The following is an 18,946-nucleotide window of genomic DNA, read 5'->3' on the forward strand; positions in this document are numbered from 1 at the left end:
GGAAGAAAAAAAAAAAAAAGAGGTTAGAGTGGGAGAGAGCCAAAGCATAAGAGACTGTTAAAAACTGAGAACAAACTGAGGGTTGATGGGGGGTGGGAGGGAGGGGAGGTGGGTGATGGGTATTGATGAGGGCACCTTTTGGGATGAGCACTGGGTGTTGTATGGAAACCAATTTGACAATAAATTTCATATATTAAAAAAAAATAAAAAAAATAAAAAAAATAAAAAAATAAAAACTGAGTGGTTCAAAGCTAGAGGTACTTTATTTTTTTTTATTTTTATTTTTTTTCCAATTTTTATTTTTTTTTATTTTTTATTAATATATGAAATTTATTGTCAAATTGGTTTCCATACAACACCCAGTGCTCATCCCAAAAGGTGCCCTCCTCAATACCCATCACCCACCCTCCCTTCCCTCCCACCCCCCCATCAACCCTCAGTTTGTTCTCAGTTTTTAACAGTCAAAGCTAGAGGTACTTTAAAAGGACAGACCATTGAAAGGAACTCAAAACAGGCCAGAATACCATTAGATCATGGAACTCCCTTACATATGTAAAAGAAAGCATGTTTCCCATTACCCATAAAAAAGTAGAAGTGGTGCTATGAACATAGATATGCCTTCTTCAAGTTTGATAGAGGCCGAGAGGAATAGGCAAGGATTCTGACCCAGCAGGTTGCTGAGGAGAGAGTTGGTTCCTGATGAATTTTAACCACACTCTAACTTCCCACGGTGGTTAAAGCAGCCAGCTTCTGTAACACACTTTATCTCTCTGATTACCGGCCAAATGCTTACTGCAGACCTGCAAAGATTAGTTACTCCAGGGGGAGTGGTTTATAACTCCACGACAGTGTTTTTTGCCAGATCAATAATAAAGGCAAAGGCACATGGCAAGCTGCCCTCATTTTCTCTGAACTATCCCTGTGGTCCAACTAAATGTTACTGACTGGTCCTCAGCATCACTTAAACACAGCAACAATTGTTCTCATTTGTTTTTCATATGCACCACAATTATTTGAAATAAGAACTAGCTAAAATGCAATTGTGTTTTGGGGGAATTGAGGGCTTGATATATATTATCATTAATTTGCAGGGAGCCTACAGTTCATGTGTCATGTAGGTGGAGGGTTTCTTTCTTAACAATAGATTGTGATGGTGTATTTAGAAAAATGTCTGTACTGCTCACATATGTTAAAACCAGGGGGTTTTAAGCAATAGAAATTCAACTAATAACAACAGTGATAATAACATATGCTCGATTAAACGAAGCTTCCTTTCTTCTCTTCCATCCTACATAGGAGTTAATTTACTTTTTAATAAACTGAGCAGAAAATATTTTTTCTGTGGTGTGAACAGACAAAACTTTTTAGGGAAAAGTGGAAAATATAGAGTCAGAGGAAACAAAAATTCACAGATCCTAGACATGAACATGAACAAGCCTGGACAGTTGTGAATCTCATCACCAGTGCTCTCTGGAAAAGGATAAACAAAATTTAGTAGCTCAGGTCTCCGAGAAAAATTGAGGGCATGTTACTCCTTTGAGGTCATTATTTTTAAAATGACCTGATTAATCTTCCTTCAATTAATCTAACATTTGGGTCATTTAAAGGAATATGAATTTTATTTTCTTTGTTTGATATGTTATCAGTATACAACAACACAGCCCTTTCTATTTTGATCTGAATTGAGATTTTATCCAATCATGTATTGAGTATATAATGCTTTCAGATAGAGAGGCAATGCAGAGCTACAAATACCAAGAAATCTGAAGAATATTTTCTCCAGGAAAGTTATGTTTACCACTGTTTCCCAAAATGCTTCCTTGTTTTGTGATGATATAGAAGAATACTTTCTTTGTTTCTTTTTAATTTGAAGTTAATGCTGAGGGTCTATATTTGAAAAGGCAACATGACTAGATTTATGCATAGTGGTGGGGTCCTAATGAAATAGAACAGCCACAATGAAAGTACTCTATTGGAGCTCAACATTCTCTTGATCTATTTTCTTTATCTTTTCACTTTGGGCATTCAATTTGAGACAGCATTATTAAAAACTCAGAAGGGGCACCTGGGTAGCTCAGTCAGTTAAGAGTCCCACTTTGGTGAGGCACATGTGTGGCTCAGTCGGTTGAGCTTCCGCCTTCGGCTCAGGTCACAATCTCCCAGTTCGTGAGTTCAAGCCCTGCGTCGGGCTCTGTGCTGACAGCTCAGAGCCTGGAGCCTGCTTCGGATTCTGGGTCCCTCTCTTGCTCTGCTCCTCCCCTGCTCATGCTCTGTCTCTGTCTCTCTCTCTCAAGAATAAATAAATATTTAAAAAAAAAATTTAAAACTCAGAAAAAAAAAATCAAGCTGATTGTTTTTGCTAACAAATGTCTCGTCTGTCATGGGACTTCTCCAGCAGTTAGATAAAGCTGATACTTGCATGCATAGTGCTATTGGGCAGGGACCAGGTCCAGCTCTGGAGGCCACTGTCTCTGTACTTAACTAGCTATGCGACCTTAAGTTTAGGACCCTGGGATTTCTGTGGAACAATGTATTTCTTTCCCAGATTTGAGTCGACTAAGAAGTAGACTCAGAAGCAAAACAGATGAGGATAAAATATGTTTTATTAATAATGTGACTGTATAACTAGAAAACTCAAAAACTTTATTAAAAATTAGAATTAATAAATTAATTTGGCAAGCTTGAAGGATACAAGACCAAAATGCAACCACCAAGAGTGTTTTTACACACTGGCAATAAATAACTTCAAAAAAACTTCCAAATTTACCGATCATTGAAGTATAATAAAAATGAAATACCTAGGTTCCACCTACTGAAAAATTACAAAACGTTGCTGGGATGAATTTAGGAAACTCTAAATAAATGAAAGCCTTCTAAATATGCTCTAAGTCATGATCTGGGCAGCAGTCACATGGGTATGGACTTCCGTGAACATTTATTGATCAGTAAAGATTTCTGTGGTTTAACATATGTGAGTTATACATACCTCAATTAATTTTTTTCTTTTTAATTTAAAAAAAAAAAAAAAAAAACTAACTGAAGAGCAGAAAACCCAAATGGATTAAGGGCATAGATTAGATATGTGGCCAAGATAGACTTGTCACTACTTGGTCCTGGAACTAGAGCGATTAACCCGTCTATCCAACTACAGGACTGCACAATGACAAGCCACATCTTCCCAAGGCCTGTGACTAACCAGAACCTTTGAGTACTGACGGGTCATTGGCTCCAAGGGAGAGAGCAAAGGGAGGAGTTGAGCATGTCCAGTTTCTTGTTCTCAGTACATCAATAAAATGAATCACTCTTCTCTTCCCATTAGGTGAGTCAAAAATCTGAGGTGATACTTAATAGGGAGTTTCTTCAACAGAAGCATTAACTGAAGGGGAAGAGAGACGTTTCTCCCCAACTGTGACTTAACTTTAGTGTTCCTATGTGTAAGCCAGTGATAATAAACTTATCTCATACAGTTGTGTAAAGAGTAAAAAAAGATAAGCTATGCGAATGGCTTTGCCAAGTACCAGTAAATGTAGAATTGGAAAAGCAAAGCATAGAAACTTCAGACGGGCAAGGGATCTTCGAAAGATAATCTGATACACTTGTGGCATTTTTTTTTTTATTGGAAAACAGAGACCCAAGGAGGTCTAGACCCTTATCTAAGTTCCATGGCTTGTGGGAAATGTACTGTTAACGTGTTCTAGCAGACCGGCCTGTGGGTTCCAGGTGCTCATGTGCCTGGTGCAGCGGTCTTTCTGCTACACCGCTCTACAGAGTAGCCATCCTACCTGGCAGCAGACAGAATCGCCAACCCTTGTCCCGACCACCGTGTTTTCAGAAGCTACACAGTCAGTTGCTATCCCCGTGGAGGCCCTGTGTGCTGCCTCACTCAGGAAGCAATTTGTAGCCCTTATTGCACTGTAGCAATAGGAACAAGATTACTGCTTAGAATCAAGACAGCTATTTGCACAATCCACTCAAGTAGTTAGACAGGTATTCTTTTGAAGGTAAATAAACACAGGCAACTACAATTATTTTCTTCCATTTAGCATATTAGAAAAGGTAATGATTTAATGATACCCTAGTGGTCTGTAACAGTTAGCACACAGCAGAAAAAATGAATCATAAAATCCCCTTCTCACTAAAAACTCTGAGACTAGTGTTATGAAAAGGGACTAAACCCCAGGGAACCACCGTGTTTTCACCTTCCCACCAAGTGACAATATTATTAGTTTGGATTCTCTATTCACTGGTCGTGAAAATATAGGATTTGGGGGAAATGGGAAAACCTGTTACATATTCTGTTTGTTCAGTAATAGATCCTTGCAACATTACCTGAGACAATTGCTATGGCAAAGAAAATGGTCCTGTAAAGGCCAATTTTCGGACTCTAATGTTGCACCTTCCCAAATGCTAGTTCATACTGAGCTGGGGTAGTAGCTAGAGAGAGAGTTCTTCCTGATGGTGGTACCTCCTTCATGTGCAGAGCCAGTGGACTTTCAGGGTACGGAAGTGCATGTGCTTGCTTCAGATTCACACAAAACACACAAGCTGTTGGTGTTTATTTTGGAAAGGGGTGTGAATTACAAACATTTCCTGAAAACATGTGCCTACTAGCCTCCCGGCTCTCTGTATGATAAATATTACCAGGATGGGCTTCTTTGTTATAGATTGCCGTTAGAAGATTATGTGTCAGGACTTCTAGTCAGAGAGATAGCTGTGCACATCTAGAAGGATCCTAGGGAGAAGCCTCAAACCAGCTTGACAATGATACTGGTGCACAGCAGATGCCCTCTCCTCAGCCACCAGAAAAGTGCCTTTTCTGCAGATTTCTGTATCTGCAACCACATTGCCACAGAGTGTAACAGAAAGAACAAGGATAAGGAGGGCATTTGGATACCTCTGCTCTTTCCTCACTTGTAAATGGTGAGATTAATGTCTATTTGGCGGGATTATCATGAACTCGTTATTTGAGCACTTATAAACAATCCAATAAATAGCAGCTAGTATTAAGGTGTATATTTCCCATTAACATTAGATAAATTTAAAATTAGTTAAAACTGACAATAGTCTACTGATTTTTTATTATATAGTATGTATATATACACGTATTTTATATATGTAATACATTACCCATAATAACATCAGTGAATAGCTACAGTTAGAGGCTAGCATGGCTCAAGAAATGTGTCACCGTTTGACCAGTCTGTCTTGTTTGCACTGGTGCTTCCAGAATAATATTGCTTCACTCTCAAAAGTGACCCAGTTTGGACAATAACTTATATGATCACCCTAAATAAGGTTCAAAAGGAAACTACTGATTTTCAAGAAATCTAAGAACAGTTACAGCCTCAATGCTTAGATATAATATGTCCACTAGACAAACCATGGCTTAAAAAATTTGTACTAGGGACACCGACATAATTTAAAAAAATATATAATAAATCTTTAATGGCAGTTACCAAACAAAAACAACAAACTCAGTGGTCATAAGGCTTGCCCCTGATAAGAGAATTTTCCATGAAGAACACCAGGGGTTTATTCTCATATTTTTCTGTACTTTGCTCCTGGGTTGACTTTAATAACTGCCACTTGAAGCAGGTGGTTTTAGTATTAACTAGGACCCTTTAAGTGGCTGCTGCAGTGAAGGTTAATTTTGCCTCTCAGTTTTTGTCTGTTTTTTTTTTCTTTCTTTCTTCACTTCCTGGTAACATATCTAATTCTAGTAGCTTTAACATATAGCTCTAGCACTTGGAAGTTTCAAACAGTGTTTAAAGCCTTGTTTAAAACTCACCAGACAGAGACACCTAGGTGGCTCAGTAGGTGAAGCATCCAAATTTGGCTCAGATCGTGATCTCATGGTTTGTGAATTCAAGCCCCATGTCAGGCTCTGTGCAGACAGCTCAGAGCCTGGAGCTTACTTTGGATTCTGTGTCTCCCTCTCTCTCTGCCTCTCCCCCACTCATACTCTGTCTGTCTCTACCAAAAATAAACATATAAATAAAGAAATAAAGAAATAAATAAATAAATCTCACCAGACAGATGACATTAATTTATCTCCTTTATACCCTAATATAAAAGAGAAGGAAAGGAAATTGACAGTAAGAGCCAAGGGTTCTGGGTAACAGACATAAGTCACCCTGTTTTAATGACTTAGCAGTTTTTGCAAGGATGTTTGCTTTCTGCTGTACATAACTTTCTATAGTTGTTCTGTGTAGTTTGATTTCAAAGCACTTTCTGCTTGTCATACTCTTTATTTCCTCTCAGAAAATATCCTTTCAAATGAGAAAATATTACTTTAATAAATCACATTTTTAATAATTTCCTATTAAGCAACATTGGAAGATGAGGTAAAATTGGATGTTTCCCCTCTTCAGCCTGGCCCCAGTATTTTGTATCTTATGCTTAGGGTAGATACAAGTCCTGTATCTTTTTCACATTTTCAACTATATCTAAGTAGTTAAGCTTTTTTTTTTTAAGTTTATTTATTTATTTTTGAGAGAAAGAGAGAGTAGAGAGGGGTGGGGGGAGGGGAGAGAGAAAGAGAGAGAGAGAGGGAGGGAGAGAAGATCCTAAGCAGGCTCTATGCTCAGCATGGAGCCTGACACGGGGCTGGATTCATGACCTGGGATCATGACCTGAGCCGAAATCAAGAGTCAGATGCTCAACCAACTGGTCCACCCAACAGTTAAGCTTTTAAAAATAACTTTAGAAATGTCTTATTTCATCTCAAGCTCAACATCAGTATCAAGACTCTTGACCTTCTCTTATAAGCATTCCAACCTTCTTTAACTTCTCTGCTGCTCTCGGGCTGGAACTTTAGTGTCCAGTGGCCTATCTAGGCTGGAACAAAGAGGTCATCTGGCTGGGGTGCAAGGGGCCTTGTGCTGTTCTCAGTCCCATCAGTAGCTAAACTCACCACCTTTCCCACCTTCTGGCACCTGGAACACACACCATAGGCCTCCCACCCCCCAGAAACAATCAGTCCGGGTGGGGGGAGGGGAGGAAAAGCCCACCGTAGACAAAAGCAAGTTTCTGGAACTAAATGCACCATCTCTCAATTATGCCAGTGATGTGTTTCAAATCGATTTTGTTTTACAAACCTATTATTTTTTTTTTCAACAAATCCAGTTGGTTTCTGAATTTCTCATCCATACATAAGTCCTCAGATTTACACTTCTGATATGGAGCTCATATCTAAGTTGATACTGTTCTTGTGCAACTTGTTTGGCAATTGGGAAACTTTAGATCACTTGTTACACAGGTGAAAATGATTGTAGGGTTTTTGAAATTCACAGGTAAATGTTAAATGTTAAAAGTAAATGTCTAGTATGACTTTTCCATCAAGAAACAATTTACCTCGGTTTCCAATAATCAGCAAATCTGATTCAAATATTTCTATACTGTCAACTATATATAAGGAGATATTTATACTATCTAGTTCTTACTCTGGATTCTTGTGGCCCTAGATATAAAAAAATTAGTCGAATCATCAAAAGAAAATATCAGGGCTTAGGTAATGTGCAAACTGAGTTTTTATAGATTGTGCATTGTCATAGAAGATATTAAAAATGCTTTTTCAGTACCGTGATCTAGGGAGACTTTTAATATAAGTTTCTGTGAGCCAAGAGAGAATAAGAGTTATTTCCATTGCTCCTGAAGGATTTCCTTGCAATATTTGAAAGTTCTTTATTTTCACCTGTATGGAGTTTGTGTCATATGTTATAAAACCATTATTGAATTCAGAAAATAAAATTGAATAAGCTATTTGCAGCTAGAATTAGTGCTAGTCACAAGTACAAGGCTTGTACAAGTGGACTTGGCTTTTCCTTCCTCCGAGAGCCCTGAAAAGCATTTGAGAATGAAACATGCGTTCCGAGACCTCATTATTGCAACCTTGGTAGCAGTCTGTTTTTGTATTGCAGGCAATGAAAGCTTAGAAGAAAACTACGTCCAGGACAGTAAGATGGGGTTTGTCATCAACGCCATCTACGCCATGGCCCACGGGTTACAGAACATGCACCATGCCCTCTGCCCGGGCCACGTGGGCCTCTGTGATGCCATGAAGCCCATCGACGGTAGCAAACTCCTGGACTTCCTCATCAAGTCCACATTCATTGGTGTGTCTGGAGAGGAAGTGTGGTTTGATGAGAAAGGGGATGCTCCTGGAAGGTAAAGCCATCTGTTCTGTATTGGGTTCAGATAACCGTGGGACCCTCTCCGAGTAGACAGATGGCAACTCTGGTCCCTTTGGTTCCATGGTTTCCAGGTGTCAGGAGAATAGATATGACTTAATAGATAAGAAGATAGGGCTAATCTCAGTTGGATGTTATGTCATAAAACATTGAAAACTTACTGGTAAACCCACAATCCTGTATTCTTCCAGTGGATCCCCCCTACCCAGCTATCACCCCAGCCCTTCCCTCAGGATGTGTACAAGCCCAGGAAACTGGAAAGATGACACCTGGGCGGCAGGACCCTCTCTGGCAGTGCTAACACCAGACCAGCATCTTTCTCATTGATTGGTTGGAAGGCCATGCTGGTTGTGTAATATGCTTTTTTAAAGGCTTACTTATTTATTTTGAGATAGAGGGAGAAAGTGAGCAGAGGAGGGGCAGAGAGATAGAGGGGGAGAGAGAGAGAGAAAGAGAGAGAGAGAAAGAGAGAGAGAGAGAGAGAGAGAGAGAATCCCAAGCAGTTTCCACACTGTCGGCGCAAAGCCTGATGTGGGGCTCGATCCCACAAACCATGAGATCAATACCTGAGCTGAGATCAAGAGTCAGACTCTTTTTTTTTTTTTTAATTTTTTAATGTTTATTTATTTTTGACAGAGAGAGAGACAGAGCATGAGCAGGGGAGGGGCAGAGAGAGAGGGAGACACAAAATCTGAAGCAGGCTCCAGGCTCTGAACTGACAGCACAGAGCCCGATGCGGGGCTTGAACTCACAGACCTTGAGATCATGACCTGAGCTGAAGTCGGACGCTCAACCGACTGAGCCACCCAGATGCCCCAAGAGTCAGACTCTTAATTGACTGAACCACCCAGGTGCCCCTGGTTGTGTAATATTTTAATAAGAGCTTAATATTTGAAGAGTACCAAATCCTCCTCATGTATCCCCTCTTCTCAGGCTAACTTATATTCCTGCTAATATGTCTCTTGAAACAAAACAAAAAAAAAGAATTTTCTTTCTGGTATCGAATCTTTATGGCTTCCAAAGAACCAAGAAGCAAAGAAAAATTAAACCTAACTAATATGTATATTTTCCTCCATATCATTTTTTACGCTGTCTGTTCTGCAACAGCTGCCTTTATAACATCAGTTAGCTCACATATGATTGGTAGAGAATGATGTCAGTTTAAAGTGCAGTTTTCCAGGCATACAAACAAACTGATGTTCGTTCACATGAATGTTTTTTTCTAAGCAAGGGATAATCAGAATCGCAGGGTAAGATTAAAGTCTGCAGCAGGAAAGAAAAAGGCCCTCAGCTTGGCTGCTATGCAGTATGCCCACAATCTTGTTTTTTTTTTTTTTTTCTTCTCTGTCTCTCTCTCTCATAAGCCCTGTTATCTTTCAGTATATGATTTTACAGAATGAGAAATTTTAGGAGAGCATATGTTGTGCTAAAATGGAACATCAAATCATTTAATCCTCATTGCTATAGGCATATCATTATCCTCTTTTACAGATGAGAAACTGAGTGTCAGAGAAACTAAAAAACTCACCTAAATTCATGTAGAGAGTAGCTGGTAGAGGCAGTGCCGTCTGGATCTGAGGCCTATAATCTTTCTGCCATATCGCCCTGCCTTTTAGCTAATCCTAAAATTGGGCAAAGTTTCTGGCAACCTTCTTAATGTCATTTCAGAGGTACTGTAAGAGACTCTCTGACCCTAAATAATTCTTGACATATCTCTTCCTATCATATAAGCTTAAAGTTCTGTGTTCAGAGAGTGCCTTGTGGGGATTCTCCCTGTGAAAATCCAATAGCCCTGGGAAGGATAAGTGATATAAGTAATTGTCAGCAATTACAATGATGGATTTATCAGATTCCTTCCAGGCTGCAGTTAGGTAGGAGGAGATTTATATCAAAACGTGAGTGGGGTGGATGGAATGATTTAGGGCCTGGGAATGTGGAAAACTTCCAGGTGCTGGGCACCTTAGGAAACTGTACCAAAGGGAACAAGTGGACCTGGGATTCAGAGCACTGACCACTCCCCCCTTTAAGCGCCTGGTTGTAATCCTGGGTTCCCCTGGAAACTGGGATCTGTAAACTGTCAGATTTGGTATGGAAGCCTTCCTTCATGATTCTGTAAGAGGATATATATACAATGTGCCTAGTACAAGGCCAGATGAATTTTTTTTAAGTTTGTTTGTTTGTTTGTTTGTTTATTTATTTTGAGAAAAAGAGAGTAAGTGGGAGAAGGGCAGAAAGAGAAAGAGAGAGACAGAGACAGAGACAGAGAATCCCAAGCAGGCTCCACACAGCCAGCGCAGAGCCAGGTACAGCACTCGAGCTCATGAACATGAGATTATGACCTAAGCTGAAACCAAGAGTTGGATGCTTACCTGACTGAGCCACCCAGGCACCCCTCCAGATGCATTTTAGACACTCCATACATATGAGTTTCCTCCTGATCTCTTTATTTGTAAGTTACCCAAAATATAGGCACACACTTTTAGCTGGTTTTTCCTCTGTGCAATTACATATTTAAATCATGAGCTTTCCTCTGGGTCCCTTTCCAAGGATCATTTCCTCATGCTTGAAACTGGTCATCTTAATCTGTGTTCAGTTTTGGTCTCAACCACCTCCCTCTGCTTCCATCCCCTCTCATACCGCCATTCATGCTTTTGGTCCCTCTTGCAATTATTTTAGTTAATCATCATGCAACATAAACTGAGTGCATTGAGAGGGTGCTATAAAATTGTAATTTACAGCATATGGATATTCCAAATAAATGCCAACATGCTGAGAAGAGACTCTAGGGTCAAGAGAAAAGAGCGGTGTTCATTAACACACATAGCACAGGGGAAGGCTCTATTTAGTATCTCATGTTTTTCCCTTGGTATCTTTCAGTATTTTTTTCCTCCAGCTTTTGTGACTTTTTGAAAGTGTGTTTTCATACCAAAATGTTACAAATTTTTCAGTTTCTAAATGCTAATGAAGTGTGAATTGATCTCTCCTTTTGAAGAGCAAATGTTGAAATAAGTCTTAGGAAACTGATCTATAGGAAAAAGATACTCTAAAGCTGGCATTGCACCAAAGCCTTCGCTGAAAGTATGTATGGAAAGTCAATAACAATATGGGGTAAAACATAAAAATTAAGGGAAATAAAAATGGAAATTATTCACCAAACAAACATTCACAGCAGGTTCTATAACCATAATGAGTTTAAAATGGAAAAATTTTGGAGGTATGTATTAGCATCATTGATCAGCAAGATGAATAGGGGCCGATAGCCCACAATCAATACCCACTTGGGTGTCACTCAGAGAGCCACTAAGAAGAACATGTCGGTATGGCTCAGCAACAAGAAGAATCAGAACTTTTATTTATTAGCCAAAAATCTGAACAAAGAGATGAATAATATGCTCCAGGTGTGCCATTTTCCTTTCTCACGTGGTAAGGTCTCTTCTGGAAAATGAAGAAAAACTTCTTTCCCTCTTCCAGAGTTCCCTTTCCCTTTGGAGAAATTGCCAGAATTTGGATGTGGAGAAGCCACTAGCCACCCTGTGGGTGGCAGAATGTGTTTGCACGTTAAGAACAGGCAGGAAAGCCAACAAAGGATAGTAGTTGTCTAGATAAAGAACTAAGACATTTATAGCAAATAGGTTTTGGAAGCCAACTAAGGTTGACAATAGCTTCCTGAGAGTGCTGGACTGGGACTCTGAGTCTGCATAGGGTATAGAGAGAAAGAATTCCAGAATGGATTAGGTAACGGTGTGGGGGGTTGGAAGATGAGGAAGAAGAATGCATATTAGTTAATTGCCACCTATTTCCTCAGGTCCAGCACAAAGAGCAAGAGACCATCCCTCTCTATTCTCGGGCAGCATGGTGGGAACTCTGTGTAGGTATTATAGCAAAGAGAATTCCACTTTGCAAAACCAGAAAGGGAGAGTCAGACATACATTTTTGGGAAACTGCCAAATGAGTTATAGTTTACTCGGAGTAAAGAGCAACATGGAGAGAAGATTGAAGAAGCCCAGAGAATTTGCAAAGACTGAGAGAGAAATAGCTGTGCAAGTGTAAAGATGTTCTCCAGTTTTCGTACAGTAATGGAAATAACTAGAGTATTTTAGGGCATTCATAGTAATACAAATATGAATGATATAGTGATATTGGCTTATGTATGCATTTGTCCCAGTTGTAAAATAGTTTTTTTACATGCCTTATGTCAATAAATCCCCACAAGAACCCTGTGAGCCTTTAAGCGGTTAGTGAAATTCCTAAGTAGTATAATCTACTGTTAAAATGTTAGAAAAGAGATTCTAGCTTATGCATTCTAATGCCAAGTCCTGTGCTCTTTTCATCGCATTGGAGAATGTTCTCCATTGCCCATGCTGAAAAATGATGAGGTCTGGCCCCCAAAGTACCCTCTGGCTGCAGTGTGAGTTTCTAAATGTAGATGTTGCCATAGTGTACCATTGCAGCATTTGAAATAACTGAAGTAACTGACACCGATTATTTGGATTCAGAAATGTTTGTCCTAATCAGGGAAGAGACCAGTTTAAATGTCAGTGCTCAAGATGCTAAATCCCCAACATCCTTGTTAATTAAAGCTGCTGTTTCTCAGATTTCTTGCTTTTTTAGCACCTAAAATAGGTTCCAGACTTGGTAAAACTCACTTCTTTTGATCCAGTGTAATGAAAATGGCAACCGAATGTGAAAAAGAACATTAGAATGACAGTAATCAAGTTAAGAGATTAATAGTCTCCGGGTGCCTGGATGGCTCAGTCAGTTGGACGTCTGACTCTTGATCTCTGCTCAGGTTGTGATCTCATGGTTTGAGATGAAGCCCCCACATCAGGCTCTGCGCTGACAGCATGGAGCCTGCTTGGGATTCTCTCTCCTCCTCTCTCATTCTGCCTCCTCCTGACTTGCATGCACACTCTCTCTCTCAAAAGAAATAAGTAAAGATTAAAAAAAAAAAAAAGAAATTGGGGTGCCTGGGTGGCTCTGTCAGTTAAGCGTCTGATTTCAGCTCAGGTCATGATCTACGGTTTGTGAGTTTGAGCCCTGTGTGGGGCTCTGTGCTGACAGCTCAGAGCCTGGAGCCTGCTTCGGATACTGTGTCTCCCTCTCTCTCTCTGCCCCTACCCCACTTGCACTCTGTCTCTCTCTTTCTCTCAAAAATAAATGAACATTAGACCACTAAAAAAAAAAGAAAAGAAATCAATGTTCTCAAGAATCGTGACTTGTTCAAAGAATAACTTAGTGAATAATGATTTGAAGGAGATGATAATCAACTCAACACACATAGGATTAGTTTTGAATAGAATAAGCAGAGAGAAAAGTGCAGGAGTCATACATTCTTTAGCAAATATGGACAATACACAGAGACTAAAGAAGGAAACACACATTTTGGAAATTGGGAGAAACATTAGAAACAAATGAAAATATTGACAAGCGTTAGGCCGTGAGATAATTCTAGCTTTTTTATCTCCCTTCTCTCTATGACATCTATTTACCAAATTTCTTTGTTTTCTAGATCATGTCCATATTGTCCAAGGCACATATGTTGTTTTCCCTGTAGGTATGATATCATGAACCTGCAGTACACCGAGGCTAATCGCTATGACTATGTACATGTCGGAACCTGGCACGAAGGCGTGTTGAACATCGACGATTACAAAATCCAAATGAACAAGAGTGGAATGGTGCGGTCTGTGTGCAGTGAACCTTGCTTAAAGGGTCAAATTAAGGTAAGCTGACCACAAAAGCTTTCTTAGACAGAATGAGGCCTCCTGCATGGACTACAGAAAGAAAAACAGACATTTTTCTTAGACAAGCCTGTCCAGAAGGGATATGCCAGGCTTACTGTTTTTGTTCTTGTGTTTAGCTAAAATTGGAAAAACAAAAGAAGATTAGGAAATGAAATAGGCAAACCATTCAAATATTGGAGAATAGTCCTTTGAATTGCAATGGTGAGCCTGACCCTTCAATTTAATCTAGAAAGGGAAGGGACAAATACTTGAATATAAAAATTGAAACAGAAGTAAATGTGGACACCAAAGCCAATGTACCGCTTAGTCATGGTTCCAGCTATTGTTAAAGAGATCAGAAGCTGAACAATACGAAATAAGCACATAATTAACATAAAAGAAGCTGCAAGGAGCTAACGCAGAAGCTGCTTATCATTTCTCTTTTCATCGCCACGTTCTTTGATTTTCCTGAAACTGACGTTTTCTAGCCAAGAGAGAGTCCTCACTTCCTAGTTATTCTTAGAAGTTTTTTTATCAGCCTGGGGCAAGTGAGGAACCACGATATTGCTGTATGCATAACAGTAGAGTAAATAAACATCAAATATCGAACATTTGGCTGGACGTGCTAGAGAGGATTCTCAGTGAGGAAGGCATGGGAACAGCGCGTCTCTGTATCTCATGCTATTTAAAACCACACCGGATGATGCACTAGGAAATGGAGTGTAGGGAAGTGATCGCCAACTGGCAAGAGTATGGGTGAAATGACCTGGTAGGTCTTTCCCCTCTCTAATTTTCTGTGATTCATCTCTGGGAGCAGACAGACTGTCACATAAATGTCACACAGCACAGCTGGGCTGGAGGCGGTACCCGGTGAGGCACTGGCCGTCTGGCCATGCCACCATGCCACCTGCCATTCTCATTCTCAGGAGCTGGGGAACCACCCCTGTAGGAAGAAGCTCTGAGTAGTACACTGAGGGATCTTGGAGCAAGAGTGTAGTCATGTGTGGAAGTGCTGGTGCAGAAACTGGAAAAGCCCAGCCTCTACTGGTCAGTGAAAGCAGAGGATTTGGAAGTTGTAACATCTTTTTTTTTTTTTTTTAAGTTTATTTATTTATTTTGAGAAAGAGCAAGAGAGAGAGAGAGAGAGAGAGCGAGAGAAAGAGAGAGAGTGCACTTGGGGGAGGGACAGAAAGACAGGGATAGAGAAAATCCCAAGCAGCCTCCACACTGTCACTGTCAGAGCAGAACCTGACATGGGGCTTGAATTCACAAACTGCAAGATCATGACTTGAGCCCAAATCAAAAGTTGGATGCTTAACCAACTGAGCCACCCAGGTGCCCCAAGCTGTAACATCTTTTGAAGAGCTGTCCTGATGGACTCAAACTCTCAGGCATCCCAACCACTTTGAGGAAGAAACAAACTTCTGAGATAATTTACCCTAGTTGGTTTGTCTGATTGATTGCATTTTATGATTTTTTTAATCAGAATATAGTTGACACACAATGTTACATTAGTTTTATTCACCCTAGTCTTAAGTATCTTGTTCCTTCTATGCAGATGTGATATTAAAAATTTTTAATATTTATTTATTTTTGAGAGAGAGAGAGAGAGAGAGAGAGAGTGGGGGAGGGGCAGAGGCGGCGGGGGGAGACAGACTCTGAAGCAGGCTCCAAGCTCCGAGCTGTCAGCACACAGCCTGATGTGGGGTTCGAACCCATGAACCATGAGGTCATGACCTGATCCTAAGTCGGATGCTCAACCGACTGAGCCACCCAGGTGCCCCCAGATGTGATATTAAAAGTACTTAATAATTGCCATGCCAACTAACTGATCAGAATGGACTCCTTCTTGGCTCTGTGAGAAGGTACTGGAGGCATCCCACCAAGCCGAGAGTTAGTCCTTGAATGGTGGGAAGATTTGGGCAAGGAGTCCTGTAAGGCAGGAGTAGTGTGGGGCATTCAGGAAGCTGGAAGATACCATGAGTTTGCACTCTGGGCAGAAGTATTTCAGCAGTGTAAGCATGGCTGCAGCCAATCCAGTGTGTACAGGCTGTAGGTCAGCAAGGCTGCTCGCCAGGAATCCCATTTCTGATTCTTGTCCCAACAGAATTCTTCCATATGAGGCTGTCTGATGGTTTAAACTCCAGAGGCCCAAAGCTTCCTAATTGTTGCTATGAGATGCCAGACCACTGGACTCTAATTTTGTCATCCTTTCTGGATGGCGGGGAAAATGGGACATCTGAGACAGAGGTCATACTGCGGGGACAATGTGAATCAAGGGGTATCACATGTGTGACTCAGGCCTTTCCAACTTGGGTGGGAACATTGTCTATGCTGCAAACAAGTACTGTAAAACGTTATGGAACTACAAAGTTGGTTTTTTTCAGAGTATAAGAAAAACAATCAAACAAACAAACCGTGGCAAGAGAAAACAAATCATTCCAAAGATTCCCTGAACTCCAGCCCCCTTCCACAATTCCCTGCTGTTACTGTGGTTACTGGTAGGCCATGAATGGGGGCTTGCGTACCATGTGGATTCCCATTTGTACCTTTCAGAAGAAAGGCCTTTCCTCCCCAGGTTCACAGGAAAGGCTGTCATACATCTCTATGCCCAGATACTAAAGTATTTCTGGCTTCACATTTGCATTACGCCCATGCAGTGTTTGTTATTGAAGGAGATCCCAGAAATCATCGCGGAGCCTTTACAGAGCACTCGCTATAAATGCAAATCTCTTGGGGTCTAATTTTAGAAAGATTGTGTACCCTGCAGGAAGAAAATATGCCTGTTCTCAATGGCACCTGGAGTGGAGGTGGGGGGGGGGTGTGGAATGTTTGTTTGTTACCCATAAGCACCATGGGAGGTATGCAAACAAATGAAATCTGAATCCCATTTCCCAAATGATAGCACTTATATTCTCACACCACCAATTTGCCACCCACCAGGCCCAGGATGCAAAGAGCCAGATCCCTCAGTAGCCACCACAAAGACAGCAGAGAGGCAACATAGAAGGTGATTATAGGACTTGCACTGGTATTCACTGGAAAGCATAATGCTTAGAAAGGGATTATTCACTTTAAATATAGAATGCCATTTAAAATGCTAAAATAAATCATTTGACTTTTTAAATGATAACCCATAGAGCTTTCTTATGGTAATTTCCCTTGAAGTAGTTAAAAGTAGTTTTCTTATGTTATCGATTCTTAGAAATCTACATATCATGTCTTATAAAAGCAGAAATTTCTTTTTAACCATTCCAGAAACACAGTTAAGTAAAATCAAACTTTTTATTGTTGTGTGTTTTATTAGTCAGGGTTCAGTCGGGGAAAAAAGAACCCTTGCCAGGTTGTTTGATAGAGTGGTTATAAAAGTAAAGGAGGGCACCAAGGCACCGCAGAGATGAGTAACAGCAAGAATCATCCTCACCCCAGGCCAGAGGGACACAGGGAGGAGTCACAGCTGCTCCTGAACTGCCCCCTGAAGCGGGGAGGGGAGGATACCTTGGCTTCCCCTCTCTCCCTCGCTTTAGTCTCTCATTAGGTCCCTGCATTTGGCCAACTTATCCAGAAGACAGTGACAAGAAAGCCTGGACAGTGTAGTTCACGGGTTTCCTCAAAACCTTAAAACTAAGCACTGCCTAAGTGCTAGTGCATTACTGGGAAACGGAATTCTCAGATGCAAGAGTGAAGGGAAAGGGAAAAGGAGACACGGAAGCACGGAAGCCCCTGCCACCACCACCACCACCACCGTCACTAAAGTGATGCTTTACTGAGCAGGACGCCACTTCACTGAGAATAACCCGGTCATTCGACCTCAGAGAGATCTCTGGGTGGGCCACTTGGAGTATCTACTGGAGCAAGGAGGGGGGAAGAATGTGTGCGCCTATGCCGTGCCATTTTCTGTTTCCTGTGGACAGAGTTTACTCACAGGAAGTAGTATCGTCTGATCCCTTTAGACAGCTACTGGGGAAGCCAGAATCTATGTCTGGTCCCACGGTCCTTTTTCAGATCTAGAAGCAGTTGGGTCCCATGCGGTCTGGTCTGGGCTTCTGCTGTGGTGACTGCAATGGAGGTAGCTGAAACCCAGTGACGGAGTCATGGGAGAGACAGACAGTTGGACATGCCAAGAAAAGAGACAACAGTGATAGAGACTGAAGTATGGGTTGCAGAAGTGTCCAGGACTTTCCAAGAGCCAGTGGCCAAGGGCCTGAGAGAGAGGCTAGGAGAAGAGGATCTGAGGCAGCACACAAAGTGTGGACAGTGAATCTGCAGTCAAACACCAACAGCCTGCACATGTGGTGATCTCCTGTACCAGGCCTGCCGCCATTTTCCTTGGTGTGGTGAAGAGCCAAGAAGGAGTGGGAAGATGAAGGCAGCAGTGAAAGGAAGGAGAAGGGAGGCAATAGAGGTCAGGGATAAATATTTTTCAAGCATATTCTTGCGCAAGTACAATAATAGATACATTATAGTCACCATTTTAATGATTCCTTAAAATAACACTTTTAAAGCAGATATTGTGGCCCCCATTATACAGATGAGGAATCTGAAGCCCAGAGAGGTTGAGTCACTTGCCCCAAGCTCTCTCAAGCTAGAAAGTGCCAAAGCTGGGATCAGAGCCAGCCCAGAGCTCTGATCACCTCACTGCCTCGTGTGGTTCAATTGCCTGTCATTAGATGAACTGGTGTATTTCCTACTAATGCAAGTTTCAATTGCTAAGCTTTATTTTCTCAGGAGTTCACAATAAAATTATAAATAGAGATGCACTTTAACAGGGAACAGAATCTAGAATTGAAGACGCAGTATTAGTGCGGGAGGTTGGGAGAGTTTAATAGAGGCAGGGAATCCGGCAGAGATGTCGAGAGAAAAGATCCTGCAGATTGCTTTCACTGGCTCCTGTTCTTTCCTTTCCTCTCTGTCTTCTATTTTGTTTCTCCCCTAAGTTTGTCTGTGGGTTCTTTGCCTTAAGAGGATTATTTGGGGGCTGGGATGTGGGCATGATGAATGGACAGCACTAATTTCTCCTGTTCTCACCCGGCC

At 41.1% G+C, this 18,946-nt stretch overlaps 1 protein-coding gene across 2 annotated transcripts in view; it reads left to right on the plus strand.

Annotated features, from left to right (window-relative positions):
- The window catches only part of GRM1 (glutamate metabotropic receptor 1), a 419,295-nt gene that overhangs the window by 343,167 nt on the left and 57,182 nt on the right, over nt 1-18,946 (plus strand). For both annotated transcript variants that reach the window (XM_049654488.1, XM_049654489.1), the window contains exons 4-5: nt 7,920-8,166; nt 13,744-13,912. In XM_049654488.1, the coding sequence (XP_049510445.1) occupies nt 7,920-8,166; nt 13,744-13,912 (416 nt within the window). The remainder of the gene's footprint in view (nt 1-7,919; nt 8,167-13,743; nt 13,913-18,946) is intronic.

This window comes from Panthera uncia (assembly GCF_023721935.1).
Source record: "Panthera uncia isolate 11264 chromosome B2 unlocalized genomic scaffold, Puncia_PCG_1.0 HiC_scaffold_24, whole genome shotgun sequence".
Lineage (NCBI taxonomy): Eukaryota > Metazoa > Chordata > Mammalia > Carnivora > Felidae > Panthera > Panthera uncia.